Raw genomic sequence first — 22,045 nt, 5'->3', positions numbered from 1 at the left:
CGCGCACAGACCTTGCGCGTAAGCGTGCCAGCTAGACGCCACGGTCTTGGTCCGCACGTTTTCCACTAATTAATCTTCCGCTCACTTTAACCGGTTGGTCACAACCCCAGCATTTTAGCTGCCATTTCAGGTGTTCCATTTGTTTTAGTCAAAAGTCAAAAACACTGTAAGACTGTAAGACTGTAAGACTGTAAGACTGTGAGACTGTAAGACTGTAAGACTGTAAGACTGTAAGACTGTAAGACTGTGAAGACTGTAAGACTGTAAGACTGTAAGACTGTAAGACTGTGAAGACTGTGAAGACTGTAAGACTGTAAGACTGTAAGACTGTGAAGACTGTAAGACTGTAAGACTGTAAGACTGTAAGACTGTGAAGACTGTAAGACTGCCAAACGCCAAGAGAGGAATCTACTGTCACGGCAGTAGTAGCAGAAAGACAGAAGTGAAACATTCACACCTTCACTCTGGAGAGTCCCAGGCCAAAAGGTTTTTATTTGTTTTAATTTACTTTAAAAATTGTAATGAATAAGAAAGAGTAAAAGAGAAACTCAACAATGTTTTGCACGGAAACTTTAATTCATAATATGGCATGCATGGTTATGTTCTGCCAGCAGATGTCACTGGTAAATGATGAAGCTTCAGTATTTACACTTTGAATCTCGGGAGTAAACAATGTGAGCTGAAAAGGCACTATATGTGTCATCACAATGGCACTCCAAACACTGAAAATGGCCTTAAAATTGAAGTGAAAACAAGCTGTTTTTTTTCTGTTATGCTGCATTTGTGTGTGTGTGTGTGTGTGTGTGTGTGTGTGTGTGTGCTGTGCCATTTGTAATTACATTACATTACAATTACATTTGAACAAACATTCAAATATTAGCCTAAATGTTCAATCTTCAAATCTTAATTTGTACTACATACATGTACTTATAGTACCGTATACATATTGGGTTTGTAACTTAGTATATGTTTTTAGTCTGGGTTGATTTGTCGTTTTCCCCACAGGATAACAATGCACGCAGTTAACTAAGATGAAAAGCATATTACACAAACCGTAATTCTTCATTTTAATAAGCGCCATCTTAGTTAAGTTAAATAATTTAATATACAGATATGAATTATTTTCAAGAATAACTAAACACTAAACATAACTAAATCTCTAAGGACTTTGAGTGCAGTGTAACTGCAAATGTACATAGTTTCACTATACGTTTCCTTTCACCAAGAACCTAAACGAGAAGTTAAATATATCCTCAAGCAACAGGCTAACGAATTCAGAACATGGCTTAACAATCTGTACGGAGGACGACCATCTGTTTGTAGGTAATAAACCAGACTCTGTCCTGCCTTTAGTCAGAGTGAACAATTGCCAACCCAAGCATTGGACATAATGGCTTGGCTAGCACAGAAGAGATGAAATCTTTATTGTCCCGCTTTTAGTCAGAGTGGACTGCTGCCTCGCCTAGCATGGACATAAGGTCTGCTCTCGAAGAGATTCAATCGTACAGACCTCCGGGGAATATCACATGTACCCTTAGGAGTAGGACTAAGAAACTGAGTGGTACTGGCCCATCAAGCAGGAGGAAAGGGCGTGGGATGTAAGGGTATTCCTTCTGGAAAAGAGATAATTGAATTATGTACTGGAAGGCTGTACCTCTGGCATTTTGGCCATCAATGAACTAATGATGCATCATTCCATAACTTAACAATGATTTCCGCCTGGGTGTTTGAGTGAAAAAATACTTTTGAATGTCAGATTGAACTGAAAATGTATCGGTACACAGTGCTCCTTTGATTGCCTGTCAGGAGGACAGTGATCATAGACAGTACATAGAGGCCTGACGGATGTTGTTGTTTTTCTGTGGAAAATCATACTACTTTTGCCGTGTTACTACACCCACCCGCTGCCAGGCAGAGCAATTCCGAGAGCCAATGACTCAGACGGAAAATTACACGCACACACATCCAAGATGCTGAATTTTTCCCTCATCTTTTCTCAATCTTTTCTTGTTGAATTATTAACCAGTTCAGTTCCAGACAGAGTGCAGTCAGCAAAGAGCAAAGCACGGTACGCGCCCCCCTTTGACAGCACAAACACTAAGCACATAAACAAGCAGGGCTGCACATTTGTGGGAAAGCCGTGTCACAGAGTGAGAGGCCCTTCGTTCAAGCAGCAGAGTCTCATATTCAGTCCGCGTTCAGTTCCAGATTCTTCTGTAAGCTGAACCAGTCTCCCACCGCAACCACTTTCACCGCTACCCTGGCTGCATTAGATAAGAGCAGTTTCTGTTAACTGCAAACTCAGTTTCCGTACTTGCGCTAGTAACGTTGAATCTAGCTCTCACTTCCGTGGACCTAAGCGTGACAGCTGTCTACACTGCTTACGAAATCAGTGAGAACAATTTACGTATTCCAAGGCTGTAGGTTCCGGGGGGGGGGACATTGGATCAGGTGGTAAGAGCATTTGTCTGGCAGTAGGAGGGTTGCTGGTTCGATCCCATCCTGGATGTGCTGAAGTGTCCTTGACACCTAACCCCCAAAAACGCTCCTGACGAGCTGGTTGGTACCTTGCGTGACGGCCAATTGATTGGTGTGTGTATGAATGGGTGAATGGGAAGTGTCAATTGTACAGCGCTTTGGATAAAGGCGCTATATAAATGCCAACCATTTACCCTTTACCATTTACCAAAATGGTAGACGATATGGGGTTGTGGCAGAGCGTCTGTGTAGGAGGGTGTGCGTAGGCGTGGGCGGAGCCGGTTAGGAGCCCCGCTCCATCTCCGGCAGGAAGCTGTGAAGCGTGAGGTCGTCGCCCTCGCCGTCCTCCAGGTTGGGGAGCAGCGCCCCGTTGCTCTTCGGGGTGCGGGGCCTCCCGTGCGCCCCGTTGCCGTCGGGGAGCAGGGCGGAGATGCAGGTCATCTCGGTGCCGCTGGACTGCCTCATCCGGTACCGGTACTTCCTGGCGGAGAGCTTGGTGCAGAGCACGGTGGTGCTCACGATGAAGACGGTGGCCACTCCCGCCAGAGTGACGATGGCGATCAGGCACTGGCCGACCAGCCCGTCCTTCCTCGACTTGGGCGTCACGCACGGGAGGCCGCCCTTGTCTGCCGGAGCTCGGCTGCCCTTCGTGGGCGCCGGCTTGGTCACGGCCGGATCGGGGACCTGGGGCTTTCCCCCAGGGTACACGGAGGCTGGCGGGGCTCTCGTGGTGGAGTTGGTGCTGTTCGCAGGGTTTGACGTGGGGGGCTCAGGGTGTTGGGTGCTGTTCGCAGGGCTTGACATGGAGGGCTCAGGGTGTTGGGTGCTGCTCGCAGAGTTTGACGTGGGGGGCTCAGGGTGTTGGGTTGAGGTTTCTCTGGTAACGGCAGGAAGGGCGGTCTCAGCTCTGGCCTTCATGGCGATGAAGTTCTCAGTCGGTGTATCGGAGGTCTCTGCAGAGTCGCTTGTCGTCACGGAGGCTGTGGACGTCTCATGCCAGGATAGGGCGGAGCTTTGAGCCGTTACCTCATCATTTCTGATGTCTGTGGTTTCCGCTTCACTGGAAGTTGTACTCTGTCCACTTGTGGTTGGTAGGCTTCCAGTAACATGAACGCTATCCTGGTCCGTCGCCGAATCTTCATAGTTTTCTGTCGTCGTTTCCATGGTCTCTGTTTCAGCGGTGGCTTCATCATAGTTTTCTGTCGTCGTTTCTATGGTCTCTGTTTCAGTGGTGGTTTCTTCAGCATGAGTGACACTGTCCAGTCCACGCGTGGCCACTGTTGTAAAGGTGTCATTTTGACTGTCCTGAATAAGACGAGTCGCTGGGGAAACGGTTGGTTGAGCCGCCTCGTTACTCGAGAGAAGATCACCTTGTGGAAAATCACCAGGTTGTCCCTGAGTGGGCCGACGCCCTGACAGAAGAGGGCTGACCAGAGATAGGAGTAGCAGCAGCAGTGCCCACTTTTCGGCCATCTTGGAAAATGCAGTGTCCATCCTGCAGAAACGAGGCAAAACGGAGAATATTGATCAAATTAAAGAATGCACTGTCCCTTCTGACATTGTTTTAGCATGAAGCCCTCCCTCCATTTGTCAGTGAATTACAAATGATTATAACATGCTGTATCAATTACAAATGGATGGTGGAAGTGTGGTTGATCCTTCTGATCTCAGTTTATAAAATCAACGGGCAATCTGTTTCCATGATTGGCTTTTGCTGACAGCCACATTAAAAATCTGATCCTGACTGAGACTGCTTCCCACCACAAATGCTACACATGAATACTTTGCCCTGTAAAGTAATGCACAGTTGTATCTGCATCTACATAAGTCAATGAGCTTTTGTGAAGTAAAAAAAAAAAAAACAGTGTAAAATCAGTGTAAAATAATAGTGCAATATTATTTCCGTTAATTTCCTCGCAGGCAGATTGGCCAATGAGATTTTCACAAGCGCCCTTCTTATTGCTGCAATCTTACTGCTGGTTTCCTGGTTTTGTAGGGCGTGAGAGCCCTTACAATCTCCCTCAGTGAGTGCATCATGTCAATGTGAACTTTAAACTCTTTTTTCACAGTGTGTTCGCCGTGTGTTTTTCTTTTTGTTGTTGTTCAAGTCCATCCCTCAACAAGTCCAACCATTGTTGTTCTAGTCCAACTGTCACACACAAAGCAGAAGCTCGGAAACCTGTGTAGCAACCACAGAAAGCCTGGCCATGTGACCTACTGAAGCACCGCTCAGTTTATATAATTCTTCAGGCTACATGGCAATGAGAACCTGTGTCTGGGGATCGTCTCTGCTCATTGTACTTATATTTACGTATGCACTTCTGTAAGTTACTCTGAATAAGAGTATCTGCTGAATACCTAAACGGACTGGGTGACATTTTATGAACACTAAACTTGTGAGATCACAAAATGGCTTTCTGATTATTCCGTGTGGTCGGCGCTAGAACTTTCCGTGACAGGCCACCTGAAGCTGCTGTTCCTCAGTTGTCAAAGCCTTATTGGGAGACACATGTTCGTAACTAACCTCCCACTTATTTGTACGGGTTTGCAAAACATGCACTCCTCTGAGAAGAAGTGATGATGACATAGGGTTTGTGAAGGATGTGGAGAAAGGGAGGTGTCTCAGAAAGCTTGCGGTCAGGTTGAAGCAGATGCGAGGAGCATGCACATCCACTGGCAGCATTCAACATAAATTTTCTATTTTTGTTATGAGAAAGGAGATGTGTCATACAGGAACAAGAACAGCAGAGCAGGGTGACTCCATAATAGATGAGAAGATAGACAGATGATTTGAAAGATATTCCTGTTTGAAAAATCATTCAAAAAGTTTAGTTTGCTGGGTTAAATTTCTTTCCCAATGTTTTATGTTGCATTAATTACATTTAAACCCAACTGGATATATTACCAGCTCTTTCTGATTTCCAATTAACAACTGGCAAATTAGCATAACATGTGGAAACACACTGTAATCATCTCTGCGAAGCATCTTCAGGAAATGAGCCCCCAGGGACTGAAGATATTCAGAAATCATCCTTATCAAGTCCGATTAGTCACTCAAGGCGCTTACAGAAGCTAAGGCATCCTTTCCCCTAGATTCAACCTCTGCTCATAATTCACAACACAGTCATTATCTGGCCATACAGCAGTGAGTGACGTCCTATATCAGTAATTAGCAAAGACCTTCATAGCAGTGCAGATCTGCTGACGGAAGAACGCAGGCGATAGCATACTTCTCAAGAAAAGCCGTACGACGGCTTTTTCAGTGCATTACAGATATTTATATTTTTAAAAATATACTGAAAAATACATCCAGAAAAGAAAAAAGAAAAAAAACTAATGGGAAAGGAAACACACTAAACTGAACAAGTAAATAAATGAACGATGACATTTATGATGGATATCACGATGATTACGATACAGCTAAAAACAACAGTGTGTGAAGTGAGATCACTTTAATGGGCACAGTTTGGAGATTACTCCACACAGACATTAATAATTTAGCATATTTCACACGGTACTGTAATTCCCTATTGGGATTTATTTGACAGGTTTGCTATAAAATATGAAATAATAAATAAGAAAAAAACTATTAAAATAAAGACAGAACATTTATTTTCTTCATGGGGGAATTATTTTGACTTTGAATACCCAGGAGCAAACAGAAAGGGTATTTCTCAGAGATAAATCAAGCAAAACAAAATGTAGACCTGTTACAAAATGTTCAATATATGGACATCTGACTTTGAAAGGCAAGAGTGTACTAGTCTGTAAAAATACCTCAAAAAAATACCCAGGCGAATCTGACTTACCGTAGTGGAGGAGAGGGGCAGAAGACACTGTAGTTCTAGTTGCTGAGGGACATACACAAGGCGATACCTATCGCAGAAGAATACAGGAAATGCGTTGAGCGTTGAGTCAGTTCTGCGGAAGTGCAGCAGAGGTTTAGAACACTGGCACAAGTGTGAGACAGACTAGAGAGGGGGACTTTTTTTTTTTGTTTTGTTTTTTTCAGATTCGAGAGGCAAAAGCGAATTACATTCTGTGATATCTCTCCATGCAGCCGTCTTCAAGAGAGAAGGCTACTGCGCTCTTGCTTGTCTTCGGCAGTGTGTGTATACCATCCGTGGGACACGAGGCACAGGAAGAGGTATCCGGAACCTACTTACCACCCGCAACAAAAATTAAACGCGCTACGTAACTATGGAAACTCATAGGGACCGATTCACTGAGAGCTTTAGCGCGCGCAACACCGTGCAAACCTAATAACACAACCAAGGATTGGCGCAAAACCAATGCCATGGCCAGTCGTTGGTTGTTTTATTGGTTTTGTGTGTGCTAAAGCTCTTAGTCAATGGCCCATACACTCACCGAACGTGAGTACACCTCTTTATTCAGGCGATTATCTAATGAGCCAATTGTGTGGAAGAAAATCGGTCAATTTTGAGTAACTCAGAAACTGCTGCTCTAGAACGGAGATGCCAGGAGATCAGACACACTAGACTCTAGTTTGCAAAGAATGGTGCAAAAAAACGAAACAAATCCAGTGAGCAGGAGTTCTGCAGACAGAAACGCCTTGTTAATGAGAGAGGAGAATGGCCAGACAAATAACCACACATTACAACAGTGGTGTGCAGGAGAGCATCTCTGAACACACAACGCATTCTAACTTTAAGTGGACAGGCTACAGCAGTAGAAGTCTAACGAACAAGTCTAATAAATAGCTAATAAAGTGCTCACGCTATTGCGGCCATTTTGGCCATTCTGTTTATTGTTCATTAATGGTCACAGCAGGATCTTCATCTCATTTCAGAGCCCAAGAGACGGCATTTACAAATTGTTTGACGGAAAAAGATTTTTGACGGTGGGGGTTGGGAGTATTATACCGTCCAAAAGTCTCAAAAGTGGGTATTGAAAGATCAGTTTCTGCTTTTTCACGGTTAGACGCCATGTCACACATCCTAAATTTGGACAGACACCCTTTTACAGTGGTATTGTTTTTAAAATGTCAACCAAGAATCTGGGTGGTGAAAGGATCCAGTTTGACCTCCTGAAAATATTCAGCAGTGTGAATGTTTTACGGGACTGCACAAATGAAAATATGGGGATATTGGGAAGTTTCCTCTAATAGAGACATCACATTACATCAAATATACAGGGTCTAAATTCTTTGCGGAAAATCCAGCATAGACTGTGTTTTCAACACTTTTAGTGGGCTGACCAGTTGTTCACCAGCTGGCCAGCTTATATAGTTATCTAGTCTAATCTAGTCTAGTTATCTGTAGGGTGGCCTGTAGCGTAGTGGTTAAGGTAAATCACTGGGACACCCAAGGTCGGTGGTTCTAATCCCGGTGTAGCCACAATAAGATCTGCACAGCCGTTGGGCCCTTGAGCAAGGCTCTTAACCCTGCATTGCTCCAGGGGAGGATTGTCTCCTGCTTAGTCTAATGAACCGTACGTCGCTCTGGATAAGAGTGTCTGCCAAATGCCAATAATGTAATGTAATGTAATGTAGTCCACCAGTTTGATGACCTGCTTACTCAACTTACCCAGCTTTGACCAGCTTTGTCCAGCAAGAGACCTGCTTTCACAAGCCACAGAAGTACAGCAGCATAAAACATCTGAAACCAGTTCAGAATCCCCAACTGGAATTGTAAGCAGGAGAGTGACTGAGGTTTGGTGAACGTGTTCACGTGTATGACAATGAAGGGGGTGTAAGAGGCAGAGGTCTTAGAAGGAGGGTCAGTTAGAGTGGCCTTTCTAGGATGCCTGGCCCATACATACAGTGGGGTCCAAAGGTCTGAGATCTGGGGTTGTTTTTTTTTTTGTTGTTGTTTTTTTCATGCAATCCTGGAAATAAACAGAAAAAAAAATTAAAACAAATGAAAGTTACTTCAAAGCTTTGCAAGAATGACTCGAAGACCAAAGAAGAGCAAGGAGTGCTGTATGGTCCACACTCACCTGACCTCAACCCCACTGAACATTTATGGGGAGACTGACTGTCCTTTGGAACATTGCCAGCTTGAGTGCACGTTGGCATTAAAGCAAAAGGTGGACATATCAAATACTAAGAAATTCTGAAATTCATCTAATTTTTTTCAAAGATTCAGTTGTTCACTCAAATTGTTATGCTGATAATTTAGTAATTAACAGAGAAGAATGCAAAATAAAAACATTTTCACTAGTGGACTCCACTGTATCTTCAAGAACACATTTGGATTGCTCAGGAGTCGCACCTACAATATAAAACAGACACTTTCTGGGGGAGGAGGGTGGGGGATTGTATAACAATGACGAATTCAAGGAAAAAATTTATTTTAATTAATTAAACCATGCCTTCCATCATTTCCTTTTAGCGGGAAAGCTAATTTTGTTCAATAATTGCATAATAATTGCCAGATATAAGGCGTGAAAACAGGCCAACAGAACTCGTTTTTCTTGGTAGCGGGGTGAACGGAAATTTGAGCCACCGCCACGAAACCACCACTTCCTATTCCTGTCGATGACTAATCATGGGAGGAGGCTCAAACCGTGATATAGACCACTCTTCCTCCTCAGCTTACTCGTCTGTTCATAATGTCTTTGTGGCTTTTAAACGTAAAACGGCCAAAGGCCAGGGCTGGGCACAAACAGCAGCACACAGGAAGTATGCTGCAAGACTCCAGCCGACAACATCTATCGCAATAGATCACACCTCTGTGAGAAACTCGTCCCGAGTGAAACATCTTGTGTTTGTAGTCAGTGGAAACACTGAGACCACTCACCATCTTGGGGGAGGAAAGAAAACAGCATTGATGGAGCATCGGTCTGACTCAAGACTTTAATGTACCTTCCGACCGCCAGCAGATAAGCCCGGCACTGTATGAAAACCGAACGAAAATGCAAAGCCCCCAAAGAAATCCCCCAGTGGGGGGAACCGTGGTGCACACAGGCCGCAGGGCTTGCGTTTAACTGCAGGGATCGGTCCACATCCCAGGAGGCTTTAAATAGATGAGCGATGAAATGGGAACTATTGTGTATTAAAAGAATCTGAATCTGAGATTATTAATGACAATTCAGGGACACTCTAATAGCAATGATGATCCTCCTAGAGCTTGCCTGGAGTTGCGTGTGATGTACATTCCCCCGACCAGTACTGACATGCACACACTATTAAAAAAAAAATACAGCCACTTAATTTTTTTTTTAACTCAATATTTTATTCTGATTATCGAGTTTCTTTGATACTTGAAGCAGGAAAAAAAACAAAACAAAACAGGTACGCTGTACAAGTCATCTTGAGAAGATTGAATGACTCTTTTCTTTAATAACTGTGAAACTGGCGGTTCTGTTCTGACAAGCACTCGACAGCAAGAACAGGACATGCAGACAAATGAGAAGAGAAAAAAGAAGAAAAAAAAAAAACACACGAAGGGAAACTCCTGACCCAAAAAAAAAAAGAGAGGGAAAAAATCTACAATTTCATATTTTGCCTATGAATGAGGCATGGCGATGACAACGGAGAATGATGCTACAGGGCAGCGCAACGCATCGAACGCCCAAAATCCCCTCCTGTCTGCCGAGGACGCCAGTAGCACAAAGGGAGCTCTGAGCGATAGCCGGTTAGCGGGAGGCCATCGACCCAAATTAGCTTGGACAGGCCTCGGGCCTCTCATAGACATCAGTCAGGCTGCGGATATTCTTAGTGTCCAGATGTGCTCCACGCAAACCTGGAGCGTTCCTGACATAATTCTGAAGATTATTAGCATGTCACTTCCTCTCCCGGGGCGTACTGCAGGGGTGACCAGCCGTCTTGCCTCCAGTTCGGGGGTGAAGCGGCGGGGTTCCATTTGGAAGCAAATACCTTCCAGGCAATGCTTCGTATGCAGATCACGTTAAATTTAATCATCGCAATGGATTTCGGGATCCGCGGTACCCTTCCACTCGCACGACTCCTCTCTCTCCCTCACACAAACACGTAAATAAAAAAAATACCTACTCAGACCACCAACTCCACAGAAACCCACACAGGGTTATGTTCATAGCGCTAAACAACATCCTTGTCCTTTATATAAGATCACATGCGTCAAACGTCCTTCTAATGCTCCCCCCCCCCCCTCACGTCCACCACGGGGGCCCCCGCCCACCAGGCCTAATGAGGCACAAGAGAGGCACGGGCCCCCCCCCTACATAGGACACGCTGGGACACGAGAGAGCCGATCTGTAAATTTGGAAGCCCCATCGGCATCGTTGATTGGTCATAGTTGCAGGTACACCGCAGGTACTGCGTTGTAGCCGCAGGTGCATGGGGAACGTCTCCAGATCGTGTCTCGGGGGGGGGGGGGGGTGGCAATCGTCCGTCCACTTGTTCGGTCATTCAAACTGCAGCCTGCAAGAACCGAACCCGGCTACCGTGTCACCCCTACATTTGCGATTCATTTAGGCAAAACATCTCCTTATGGCACTCCCCAGCCTCTCCAGCTGTGAAAAGACCCTCTTTAAAAGGCTAGAATTGAAAGCCACTCCAAATGGAGTAAAAAAAAAAAAAAAAAAAAAAGGACAACAGAGCAATTGTTGCAGTTTGGCTGAACATCAAAAAGCACTGAGCGCCTCCTCTTTAGAGATCTTTCAGTTCCTCGCCTCATTCCCGAATTGAAAACATTGACATTTCGACAAGCTGAAGAGGTCTTTTGTCACCGTGAGTGGGCGGGGGAAAAGAAAGTGCTCCTAGCACATTTAAGAGCGCGAGTGTAAAACGTCTGGACCAGAAGGTGAAAGTCTGAAGAAGAGGAAGGGGGGGGGGGGGGGGGAGAGAGAGAGAGAAAACTGTTCAGCAAGAAAGACTCGTGTTAACCAAAAGAAATCAACAGAGGAAAACAGAACGGCTTCACTGCAAGACATAAACAGGTCCACGCCCAAGCCCAATGTTGTTGTAGAAGCTGAGGCCCATGCCACACCCCTCACCCACATCGATGCCTTCCCGCTCTCGATCAAACTCCTGACAACAGACCGAGAAACAGAGGCGAAACCCCTTCACCTCAGAACACCTCCACCATCTCCAACACGTAGGGCACGGCTTTGAAACCCCCCTGCTTTTAAGTAGGGTATGTTTGGACAGAGTGTCCGGGACGACACTAAAACCCAGGACGCACCAGCCGAACGGCGGCTGAGCTCCGGTGAGAGTTGCCCTCCCATGTGCCACAGCCAGATGCAGACACTATGCGGAGCCAATGTGGGCCTTGGGCTCACTGCTCTCCATTCAGCAGGTTCTTCTCAGGCCCTGGAGGAGCGGATCGGCAATCAGACTCCCACCACGGGAAAGAAAGATGACTCAACGAAATCAAAGGGAGGGCCCTTGACTGACCTCAGTTCCAATTTTTGCATCCCAGCTGAGCGTCAGACTACACAACATGCAGATACACATTTGGAGAACACAACATTTATTCAAGTTATATCCCATGTGTGCACCTCAACTTGGTACTATGACTTTTCTGTTGTGGACATTTGAGAGCTTCTCAGGTCCACTGTGCGTCAACTCCGTGACCAACACGGAGTTATGGACAAAATGGAAGAGGTGATAGAGGAGAGAGAGAAAACAATGAAATCTGTCTGATAGGAGTGCATGTCCAAAACCCAGCCAGGACCTTCAGAACCACATACAAACCCACCATCCCAAAATCCTCACCCATCAGCTTTTTGTTCATGAAAACTAGTCTATGAACACGAGTAAAAATCCAGGGCAGGTCTGATTTCTGAAAAAGACAGGTTAGCCACACAACAGGCGAGGAGTTAATCGGTTCAGAATCACTTAAAGGACTCCAGGAAAGTTCTCAAAGTTCAAGAGCTGAAGAAGAAGTCTGGGGCTGGTTTCATGAACACAGATTAAGCTTAGTCCTGGACTAAATTGTGTTTTGTATGGAGAATTTGAATTCAACATTGAATTTAGTCTTGGACTAGACTGAATCTGTGTCTGCAAATCCGGCCCTTGGTCTCTCAAATAATTTTAATAATCATTGTGGGCATACACACCCTAATTAACATGGCAAGTGAAAAACAAAGGATCAGTAAAATCTAAAATTTTATGCTACAATCATGTACCAGGGTGAAGAAGTGGCCTAACATTTTATATTGACCATTGTTTCTCAAAAGGGAAAATCTCATGCCAAGTCAAAAAGGCAACTGCCATTGACAATCTTCCATCAGCAAAGGATGCATATTCAGATGTGTCAGGAAGTGTCGACAAACACCAGGAACATCGCATCTCTGCTACAAATTCAGATGGAATCGAAAATTATTTTTAAAAAAACATGTCAAGAGGGCAAGAGAGAGACAGAAGAATAGACAAACGGGTTCGAGAGAGAGATTACAAGGTCTTTTAAGAGATTTATTGTGGAGAGAACTTTTTTTGAGCGAGTAAAATCTTTATTGCATGCAAACCCTGGGGTCAGAAGGCTTTGAGGAGAGGCAGGCTCTCTCACTAAAGAGAGACCGCTTGGAGAGACCGCCCTCACAAAGACCTTCAGGACAGCCAGAGGGGAAACTACCAGATTTGCAAAAACATTTACAGCAGAAAAAGACCAAAAAACTTCCACAGAGCCTCAATACCTCCAGAGCGGGTAAAATGGAAACCCAAACGGACATGGCAGCGAAAATAACTATTTAATATCAGAATAATTTCCTTCCCATTCAGTGAACAAACACTCCTTTTAGTAGGTTGGTCTCAAAATGAGTATTGTTTCCCATCGATACATTTGTACAGTAATAGATTGAAATATTCCCCCTCCTTTACATTACCATTCTATTGCATTGTCCCTTATATTTTGCATCAGGAAAAAAAAAGAAAAAAGAAAAAAAAAGTAAAATACTGTCAAGGAGATGTGTGTAAACAAAACTCCTTTAAAATTTGGCAACAAGAAGGTAAGGGAAAAATGCAATACTGATAACTACATATAAAACATTTGGGTATACCACAGTAAATACAAACTGTTCATGTTGAAAATTTCTTGGTCACAATTTTAAAAAGAAAAAGAAAAAGTTAAGACTTTTCCCACAAAAAAAAAAAAAGGTTTGCGAAAAAAAAAGAAAAAAGTTTAATTGCCACTTATTTAAAAAGTATGATTTCTCTCAATAAAAAGCTGGAATATTAATTGTAAGAGTTTGCCATTTCTTTCTCACTTTCTCCGTGTGTTTTAATGGGTGGTGCTTCAGGGGTTTGTTTGGCGGGGGTTTTGGGGGGGTGGGGGTGGGTGGTGGGGGGGCAGGATAAGGAAAAGTTAATCTTGGAATGTTGTTTGGGACTGTTGCCAGGCGGGTCTCAGGCGGAAGGCTGTCGTCAAGGTTGGCAGTGACGGGCCCCGCCCACCTCCCAGCCAATGGAACGTCCTGAATGGTGGGGGGGGGGGGGGGGGGGAGGTGCTGGGGAGGCGGTCCTTAGATGGCAATCTTGGACATTTGCTCTTCTAGTTTGGTGATTCGCTTCTCCTGACAGCTGACGAGGTCCTTGAGGGATTTGACTTCTTTCAGGATCTCATCCAGCTTGGCTTCGTTTTTCTAGAGGAAAAATACGGGGAGAGACTGAGGGCCTGAACGGCAGTAGGGACTACATTTACATTTACATTTTTGTCATTTGGCAGACGCTTTTAATCCAAAGCGACTTACAAGTGCATAGGTTCTACCACAAGTCAAAGCATCACATCGATAACTAGGAAAATACACATGGAATGCTGTTCTAAACATATAGTCGTCATCATAAGTGCTAATTTTTCTTTCTTTTTTTGGGGGTTAGACAAGGGTAGGGATATCAGAAAGGGTGGGCGGGAGAAATCAGGAGGTAGGACTAAGGTAGAGTTTGAAAAGGTGTGTTTTGAGTCTGCGTCGAAATAGGGGGAGGGATTCTGCTGTCCTGACAGTGGTAGGCAAGTCATTCCACCACTGAGGAACCAGAACGGAAAACAGGCGTGAACGTGCAGCTCGACCGCCAGGTGCACGTAGAGAGGGAACCGTAAGGCGACCAGAGCTGGCAGACCGGAGTGGTCTAGCTGGGGAGTAGGGAGTGATCAGGGATTGTATGTAAGGTGGGGCAGTCCCCTTAGCAGCCTGAAATGCCAACACTAGGGCCTGGAATCGGATGCGTGCGGCAATAGGAAGCCAGTGGAGGCCAGACACCCATGCTGCTCAATGCAGTTTGGCTGGGCCATTTTTACTTTTTTTTCCAACCCAATAACCACTTTATTTTTCCTCAATAATGTTTTTACTAAGCCCAGTCATATTCCATAGGATTAAAGACCTCTTGGACACTGAATGTTAATGCTTCGGAATATGCTGTAGGAGCTCAAAATGAGCCACTGATTTTATTTCATTTTTAATTGAACCTTTTATTTAACCAGGAGGATTCCCATCGAGACTATAGATCTCTTTTTTCAAAGGAGTCAAAATAGCAGGACAAAAAGTTTCACATATATCATCAATAAAAACAATAAATACAAATTAAGATGAATAACTATCATCACATCATCAGGTTCCTCATATTCTCAGTGTTCGTTCTTTATTCATATCGAAACCGGTCTACGTTGTTCATAACGAAATAGAATAGTTGTTCAAAATGCAGCCAGTGCTGTGTGCACCCTCTAAATCAGGCCAACCTTTACTAGGGGGTGTGAAAACAGTATTTGTTTTTGGAGCGTAGAGGAACCGTTCAAGGTTCCTCTGATAACAACGGCCGAGCTGCCAGACAGAAAGCTGGTCTGCACTGCTGGCCCAAACGTCAGAAACACGGGGAGATTACAGGGGCTACAGCCCCAGATGAAGGGTGGTGTTGGCCCCAGCGTGGGGACGGAGGGGGCCTCTGTGTTGTGGTCAAGCTGGGGCAGGGGAGACCGCCCCGCCCAGCCGCTGTGGGTAACGGCCCGGCTGGGGTGGGGGCCAAATTTAGAAACTAACGTAGCAGCGCGCAGCAATGCTACGCCTACAGATCCAGGCACTGCGCTGACATCAGAATACCATTAATGACAAATTCTCTAAAATTGTCTTTCCTATGAAGAGGAAGTGACATCTGTCACACCTACAATAAGTGGCAAATACAAGTCATTTCCGGAGACTTTAAATATTGCCCAGATATAAGTACTAACTTAAAATTTCCTCATTTTTTTTATTTTCTACACCAGTTCCTATCTTAGACGGGCTCTGGTCTCCCATCTTCCAGCAGTTATCCCAATAAACAGCAGTTATCCCGATAAACGGCAGTTATCCCAATAAACGGCAGTTATCCCAATAAACGGCAGTTATCCCAATAAACAGCAGTCATCCCGATAAACAGCAGTTATCCCGATAAACAGCAGTTATCCCGATAAACAGCAGTTATCCCGATAGACAGCAGTTATCCCGATAGACAGCAGTTATCCCAATAGACGGCAGTTATCCCAATAAACGGCAGTTATCCCAATAAACGGCAGTTATCCCGATAAACGGCAGTTATCCCGATAAACGGCAGTTATCCCAATAAACGGCAGTTATCCCGATAAACGGCAGTTCACAGGAGGATCAGCTCGTGTCGGGAGTGAGCCGCAGACGGCAGCGGTGCATTGTGGGCCGGCGCGGCCCCACTCACTATAGACGGGGTGGGCGAGGCCGTCTTGTGGGCGGGGCCGGTGTTCTCCGCGTTCTTGGCCGGCCGGTTCTCCAGGACGTTCCTCTTCACCACCTTCAGGTCGCGGTTCTTGCTGGGGATGTAGCCGTTCTTCAGCGAGATGAGGATGGGCTCGCCGTTCTTCCCGTCGAACCAGTCCTCCGCCTCCAGGGCGGGGTCCGGGCCCGCCGTGTCGGGGTACAGGTCGTCCTGGAACAGGTCCGACTGCGGGGGGACAGGGGGACCCGGTCACACCCCAAAAAAACACGTCTGCCATTCATAGACTTGGGCCACAATTGGTGAACACAGGGGAGAATGATGGTAGGCCAATTTAGAGCCAGAACTAGACCTGGAAAAGGGTGCTCTTGTACAAACTGCTAAAAAACAACAACAACAAATTTCATAACTCTTGTAAATATAATTTCATATTTCAAACTTGATTTAATTGCAATCATGACCTGCCATACCACCCGGCAGCTAGTTTACAGTTTGAGATAAATATTTCAGAATGGCGCCCCCTAGTGTCCAGTAAATATGCGGGGCTTACCTTTCTTGGTACAGTCATGATGATCGGCTCACACTTTCTCTCATGCAGTTTATAAAACCTGCAAAAACAACAAACATGCACATAGACGGCTGCATTTCCCATATATATACTACTAAAATGTAATTATTTAATTCGGGAACGTGTCATTTGTGAAGCCTTACTCAGCCTTTTGTAAGAAAGTCCAGAGACCTCTAAACTAGGGGCTAGATCTGTTTCAGGATTGAACAGCAAATTGTGTTCTCAATAAAAAATAACTAAACTGAAAACTGAAGAGAGAGAGAATTGAAAATAGAGAAAAATGAATGAAAACCAGCATATACACAGCAGTCTCTCCAGGATTGCAGTTACGCAGGCCCGTTCTAAATACACCAGAACTCCAACAAGTCAAGCTTAGAAATGGGTTTATAGCACGCTCTAGTGGACAGAACCCACCAATGCCAAATCAAGTCACAGTTTTAAGTTTAACGGCGCCCCCCAGTGGTTAGTGGACAGAATCAAAGAAAGCCAAATGAAGGTGTGAGCAGGGCATCTCTAAGAGCGTCAGTGTGTGTGAGTGTGTGTGTGTGTGTGTGTGTGTGTGTGTGTGTGTGTGTGTGTGTGTGTGTGTGTGTGTGTGTGTGTGTGTGTGTGTGTGTGTGTGTGTGTGAGCGTGTGCGCGTGTGCGGTCGGACGTTCCGCGCACTCACCTGGCGATCTCACACTTGTTGACATCGAGCCCCCTCTTGGGCATGTACCCCATACCCCTCTGCGGCTCCTTGGTGGTGAAGGTGTTGAGGTAATGCACGAAGGGCGCCTCGTCCGTGATCTCGAAGTAACGGATGCTGCTGTCGCCCTGGATGAGAGAGAGAGACAGAGAGAGAGAGAGAGAGAGAGAGAGAGAGACAGAGACAGAGACAGAGACAGAGACAGAGACAGAGACAGAGACAGAGACAGAGAGACAGACAGAGAGACAGAGAGAGAGAGAGAGAGAGAGAGAGAGAGAGAGAGAGAGAGAGAGAGAGAGAGAGAGAGAGAGGCAGAGAGACAGAGAGACAGACAGAGAGAGAGAGAGAGAGAGAGAGAGAGACAGAGACAGAGACAGAGACAGAGACAGAGACAGAGACAGAGACAGAGACAGAGACAGAGACAGAGACAGAGACAGAGAGATTTAGCCGGTGGGGTCTCCACAGAGGGGACACTGTGCCCTCAGAACAGAGTGCTGACCAAGGACCCCCAGTTTATTTAGATAAATACTGTTTCTTTACACATCAAATTCCACTGTCTTCCCCCGAGACTTACAGAGAACAGTCAAGTTCATGTCAAACAAATCCCAAAACAAATCCACAAAACTGGACAATGGCCTAAAAACCTTAATCCTAGTTTGTTATTAGCACGTTAGCACGAATGCATGAGATATTATCTCTTTTCTATTTTTTTACCTGTGATACTTAATGCTACGAATATGTGGCCTGAGCTCTGGTTCTTAGACTGGTTCCTAGAGTTTAAAAACAGCCAAAAAAAAGAAAGCAAGCATTCACACAAACTGTCGTCTCAGACAGAAACGTCTGTCTTTGGGGGATGCCGATTGGCGCAGGTAAAACCCAGCCCAGGTGCGTGAGGACGGAGAGCCCCATGCAGCAGTGCACAGGTGACCCGACTCACCTTCCCGCACAGGTACACCACGCTGGTGTCGGGGTCGTAGAAGGGGAGCAGAACGCCGTTGCTGGTGTCCATCTCGTGTACGGAGATGGCCTCATCCATGCATTGCTGCGAATAAAAGAAAACAAAACAAAATAAATGACTCCGTAATCAAACCCCCGCCCCGCAGGGGGGCTTCGTTTCAACATCCTTTCAGACGCGGATTACTCGGGGAATACCAACACAAGGACAAATACGTCAGGAAGCCCCGGGACATGAAATGTGCTTTTAATCTGAAATCTGAGGACAGATCAGCCTGGGCATTCTTCTGTGAGAGACTCAGCCTGAGAGACAGGCCTACTAACAGAGCGCCTATCCAGGAGAGGAGCGATGTGCGTTCACACAGCTCCTAGCCTACCGACGCGTCCGAAAACCACATACTACTCATTTCGGGCTGATTTTCATCGAAACATATGAGTAGTATGCCAAGGATGCAATTCGGGACGCAGCCTATGATTCACATTTCAGACCCGACTAGTCGAACACACACCAATAATATTTGTGTAAAATAGATATCGCTGAGCTGTCATTTACACTCTTGGTATAACCATTATCTCATCCCAGTGTTTTACCATTTCAAGCTGGGCAGAAATTGCATACTGTAACTGTACTTCCTCTACTTGGTTTGTTGAAAGGAGCCAAGTCAGTGAACCACAGTTGTTTACAGTCAAAATATTATTATTATAAAAATTTTTTACATGAAGATTTTAATATAGCAACAAGAACCACACAAAATACATTCATGTATTGATTTATATTGATTCCGTTATAATGAAACCTCTTTGGACATGCATGTACATGTATGTGTGTTTGTGAGTGTGTACGGCAGTGAATAGCTATATGTGTGTGTGCGTGTGTGTCCAAGTGTTCACCTCAGTGAATAGCTGTATGTGTGTGCGTGTGTGTGAGTGTGTGTGGGTATTGGTGTGTGCGTGTGCGTGTGGGTGTGTGCGTGTGCGTGTGCGTGTTGGTGTGTGCGTGTTGGTGTGTGCGTGTGCGTGTTGGTGTGTGCGTGTGCGTGTTGGTGTGTGCGTGTGCGTAGTTTGGGGGGGGAGGGGGGGGCCCTCACCGGGTTCCAGAGGGCCAGTTGCCGCTCGCTCATGCGGCTGAATCCGGTGGTGAAGACGTTTCCGTCGGCCAGGAAGATGGCCCTCATCGGCCGCGCCCCGTCGTGGGCCTTGTCCTTCTCCTGTAGGTCAGAGAGGTCACGGCCACATTAACCACACTGGGAACTACAAATCCCAGCATTACTGCCACTAAGAACTACACAAACCAGCATTACTGCAACGAAGGACTACACATACCAGCATGACTGCCACTAAGAAACTACATATCCCAGCATTACTGCCACGAAGGATGACACATACCAACATCACTGCCACTACAAACTACATACCAGCATTACTGCCACAATTAACTATATACACACCAGCACTACTTCTGTACACTACAAACTACATACACTAACATCATTACCACTAAGAACTACATATAACAGCATTACGACTGTATACTACGAACTACATATAGCAGCATCACTAACTACAAACACCAACAGGCATTACTGCGGCAATGTTTATTAACTGCCTTGTTAATGAGAGGTCAGAGGAGAATGGCCAGCCTGGTTCAAGCTGACAGGAAGGCGGCAGTAACTAAAATAACAGGTCACAACAGTAACAGTCACTCACAGCGATGATCTCCTCCTTGCGCGGGTCGATGACGCGGATCTTCTTGTCCTTGCAGGCGGTGCAGATGAGGCTGCCGCTGCGGTTCCAGCTCACGCTGTAGATGACGTCGGGGTGCATGTCCTCCAGGTTGATCATGGCCTCCCCGGTGCCCACGTTCCAGACGATGATCTGGTTATCGCAGCCTGGGAGGGGGAGAGAGCCAGGGGAGGGCCGCGTTAGGTACGGTGGTGCAGTTAAATGGTATGGTGGGGCAGTTAAATGGTATGGTGGGGCAGTCAGACGGTATGGCGGGTTGATCCAGGGGGCAGGTTGACGGTACAGAAGGGCAGCTCCAGGGCGCTGTGGGCCAGGCCCACCCGATCACCATGGCGACGCTCACTCCCAGCAGGCGATTATGAGGCATGAGCAGGAGGCCAGGCTGCAGCCCCAGATCATTATGGGATGCATCAATATGATGAGTAATCAGCCATGCAGACAGGAGGGGTCGAAGGCTCGCCCACGCCAGGTTATGAAACTCCACTCTAATTCCACCCCAGCCCTCTCTGTAACACACGGTCTGCTGCACTTGAGCAATAAACCTCAACGCCAGACGAATAGGTGCCTCATTAGATTACGCTCACCATCCATAATGCCCCGACCGGCCAGCGGGGGCCAGGCGCCCCCCCCCCCCTGTAGCCGGGTTCCTCCTGAGCTTTCTTCCTTTTCGGGAGTTTTTTCTCACAACCGTTATGGTTTTGCTCCCCCACAGTGGAGATTTTTGGCTTTTGGGGGTTCAGGTCTGGCTTCTGCCAAATTTTCATCAAAGCATCAAAGCGTCATACAAAATGAATTCAACTGAATCAAAAAAAAAGTTAATTTTTCCAGGAAGACCTGTAGCACACATGTTGAGTACTCATTCTGGAGAATGAAGGGAGCCAAAACCCAAAACGTCCGAGGAAAGCCATCACTGAACGGAAAGAGAAGACCGTCGTGCAGACAGGATAATCGGGTTTGGTGAGGAGAGACTAAACTATGGGCCCGTTTTAGCTCCCAGCTCTTGGCGAAGGGTCTTTCCCCTGCAGCTGGGCACCGTTCGGAGGGCGACCTCAGGTCTCTCAAACACACGAGCCGCGGAGGGAGAAGCCACAACGCACCAAGCCGGCGACGGCCTGGAACTGGCCACAGACCTGCGCTCTCGGTGACGTGGAAAGTGGCTACGGTGCTGGACCTGGAGCTGGACGGCTGGGGACTCAAGCCCCAGCAGAGATCGGTGCAGTGGTCGGGCAACTTGAGCAAGGCCCTTAACCCCCACATGGGGTTGGCCCCTGCTTAGTCTAATCAACCGTAAGTTACTGTGGATAAAAGGCCTCAGCTAAACAGCTAGTGTAATGTAAAGAAGCTGACCTTCACAAGTCACAACCAGAGACATTACTCAGTCAATCACCTTCGATCACTCGGAGTTTCCTGTACACTAGAAAAGCGAGGATGCTACTTTTATAGAATACTTCACACCTTCGTGTCACCACACACAGGAAAAGCTGAATTTGCAGACGAAAGCAACAACAGTAAGGTGTGAAAAGAGCAGTGGGATAAAAGTAGAGTAAAGCCTGACTACCTGTACACCACCGTACACCTTGTGCGCCAAGAAGAAAATTATTACAAATCATGCACAATTCAACATAACATTTAAAGATTATTTTGCTAGCTAGCTGGAATGTTCCAGAAACAGACACACGTCGTTGGCGTGACAACGCTGCAATGCGATTTGCAATATACTAGCAATTTGCAAGACCCAAACCAGCAGATGCAGAAGCTATATGAAGCACAGGAGACAGGTGTTAAATGAGCACACAGCGGTTGTTAAAGTTTATTTTCGGGTTCGGCGTTACCCACCGGCGCTGAGCAGGACGTTGCGGGCCGTGGGGTGCCAGGCGACGATGCCGACCCTCTTGGAGTGCCCCTCCAGGACCACCACGGGGTCGGCCAGGGGCCCCACCAGCCCGTTTTCGGGGATCTGCCATACCTGCGGGAGCAGAGACACCGTGAGAAAGACCGGCCGCCACGGAGCGGGGCGAG

The 22,045-nt window shown here is 46.2% G+C and overlaps 2 protein-coding genes across 3 annotated transcripts in view; both read right to left on the bottom strand.

The window, feature by feature from the left end:
• Nucleotides 1-555: 555 nt before the first annotated feature.
• On the bottom strand, nt 556-6,654 carry selplg (selectin P ligand). Of its 2 annotated transcripts, none has more exons than XM_061260775.1 (3): nt 6,515-6,654; nt 6,288-6,399; nt 556-3,973 (listed from the first exon to the last, which is right to left on the bottom strand). In XM_061260775.1, exon 3 carries the CDS (start codon nt 3,970-3,972, stop codon nt 2,761-2,763), a length of 1,212 nt encoding a protein of 403 aa, XP_061116759.1. In that variant the 5' UTR covers nt 3,973; nt 6,288-6,399; nt 6,515-6,654; the 3' UTR covers nt 556-2,760. The 2 variants fall into 2 exon arrangements, with proteins under 2 accessions (XP_061116759.1, XP_061116760.1); XM_061260776.1 differs by having other exon boundaries at nt 6,288-6,354; nt 6,515-6,597.
• Nucleotides 6,655-12,824: 6,170 nt separating this feature from the next.
• coro1ca (coronin, actin binding protein, 1Ca) overlaps nt 12,825-22,045 on the bottom strand; it is a 56,288-nt gene continuing 47,067 nt past the window's right edge. The window contains exons 4-11 of the mRNA XM_061260453.1: nt 21,863-21,992; nt 19,991-20,172; nt 19,372-19,491; nt 18,267-18,371; nt 17,312-17,457; nt 16,626-16,683; nt 16,061-16,303; nt 12,825-14,004 (exon numbers count right to left, since the gene is read on the bottom strand). Coding sequence (XP_061116437.1) covers nt 13,885-14,004; nt 16,061-16,303; nt 16,626-16,683; nt 17,312-17,457; nt 18,267-18,371; nt 19,372-19,491; nt 19,991-20,172; nt 21,863-21,992 — 1,104 coding nt within the window. The 3' untranslated portion in view covers nt 12,825-13,884. The remainder of the gene's footprint in view (nt 14,005-16,060; nt 16,304-16,625; nt 16,684-17,311; nt 17,458-18,266; nt 18,372-19,371; nt 19,492-19,990; nt 20,173-21,862; nt 21,993-22,045) is intronic.

This window comes from Conger conger, chromosome 11 (genome assembly GCF_963514075.1).
Source record: "Conger conger chromosome 11, fConCon1.1, whole genome shotgun sequence".
In the NCBI taxonomy this organism is placed as follows: Eukaryota; Metazoa; Chordata; class Actinopteri; order Anguilliformes; family Congridae; genus Conger; species Conger conger.
Note: the sequence above shows the minus strand (reverse complement) of the source record. Positions and strands in the feature narration are given on the sequence as shown.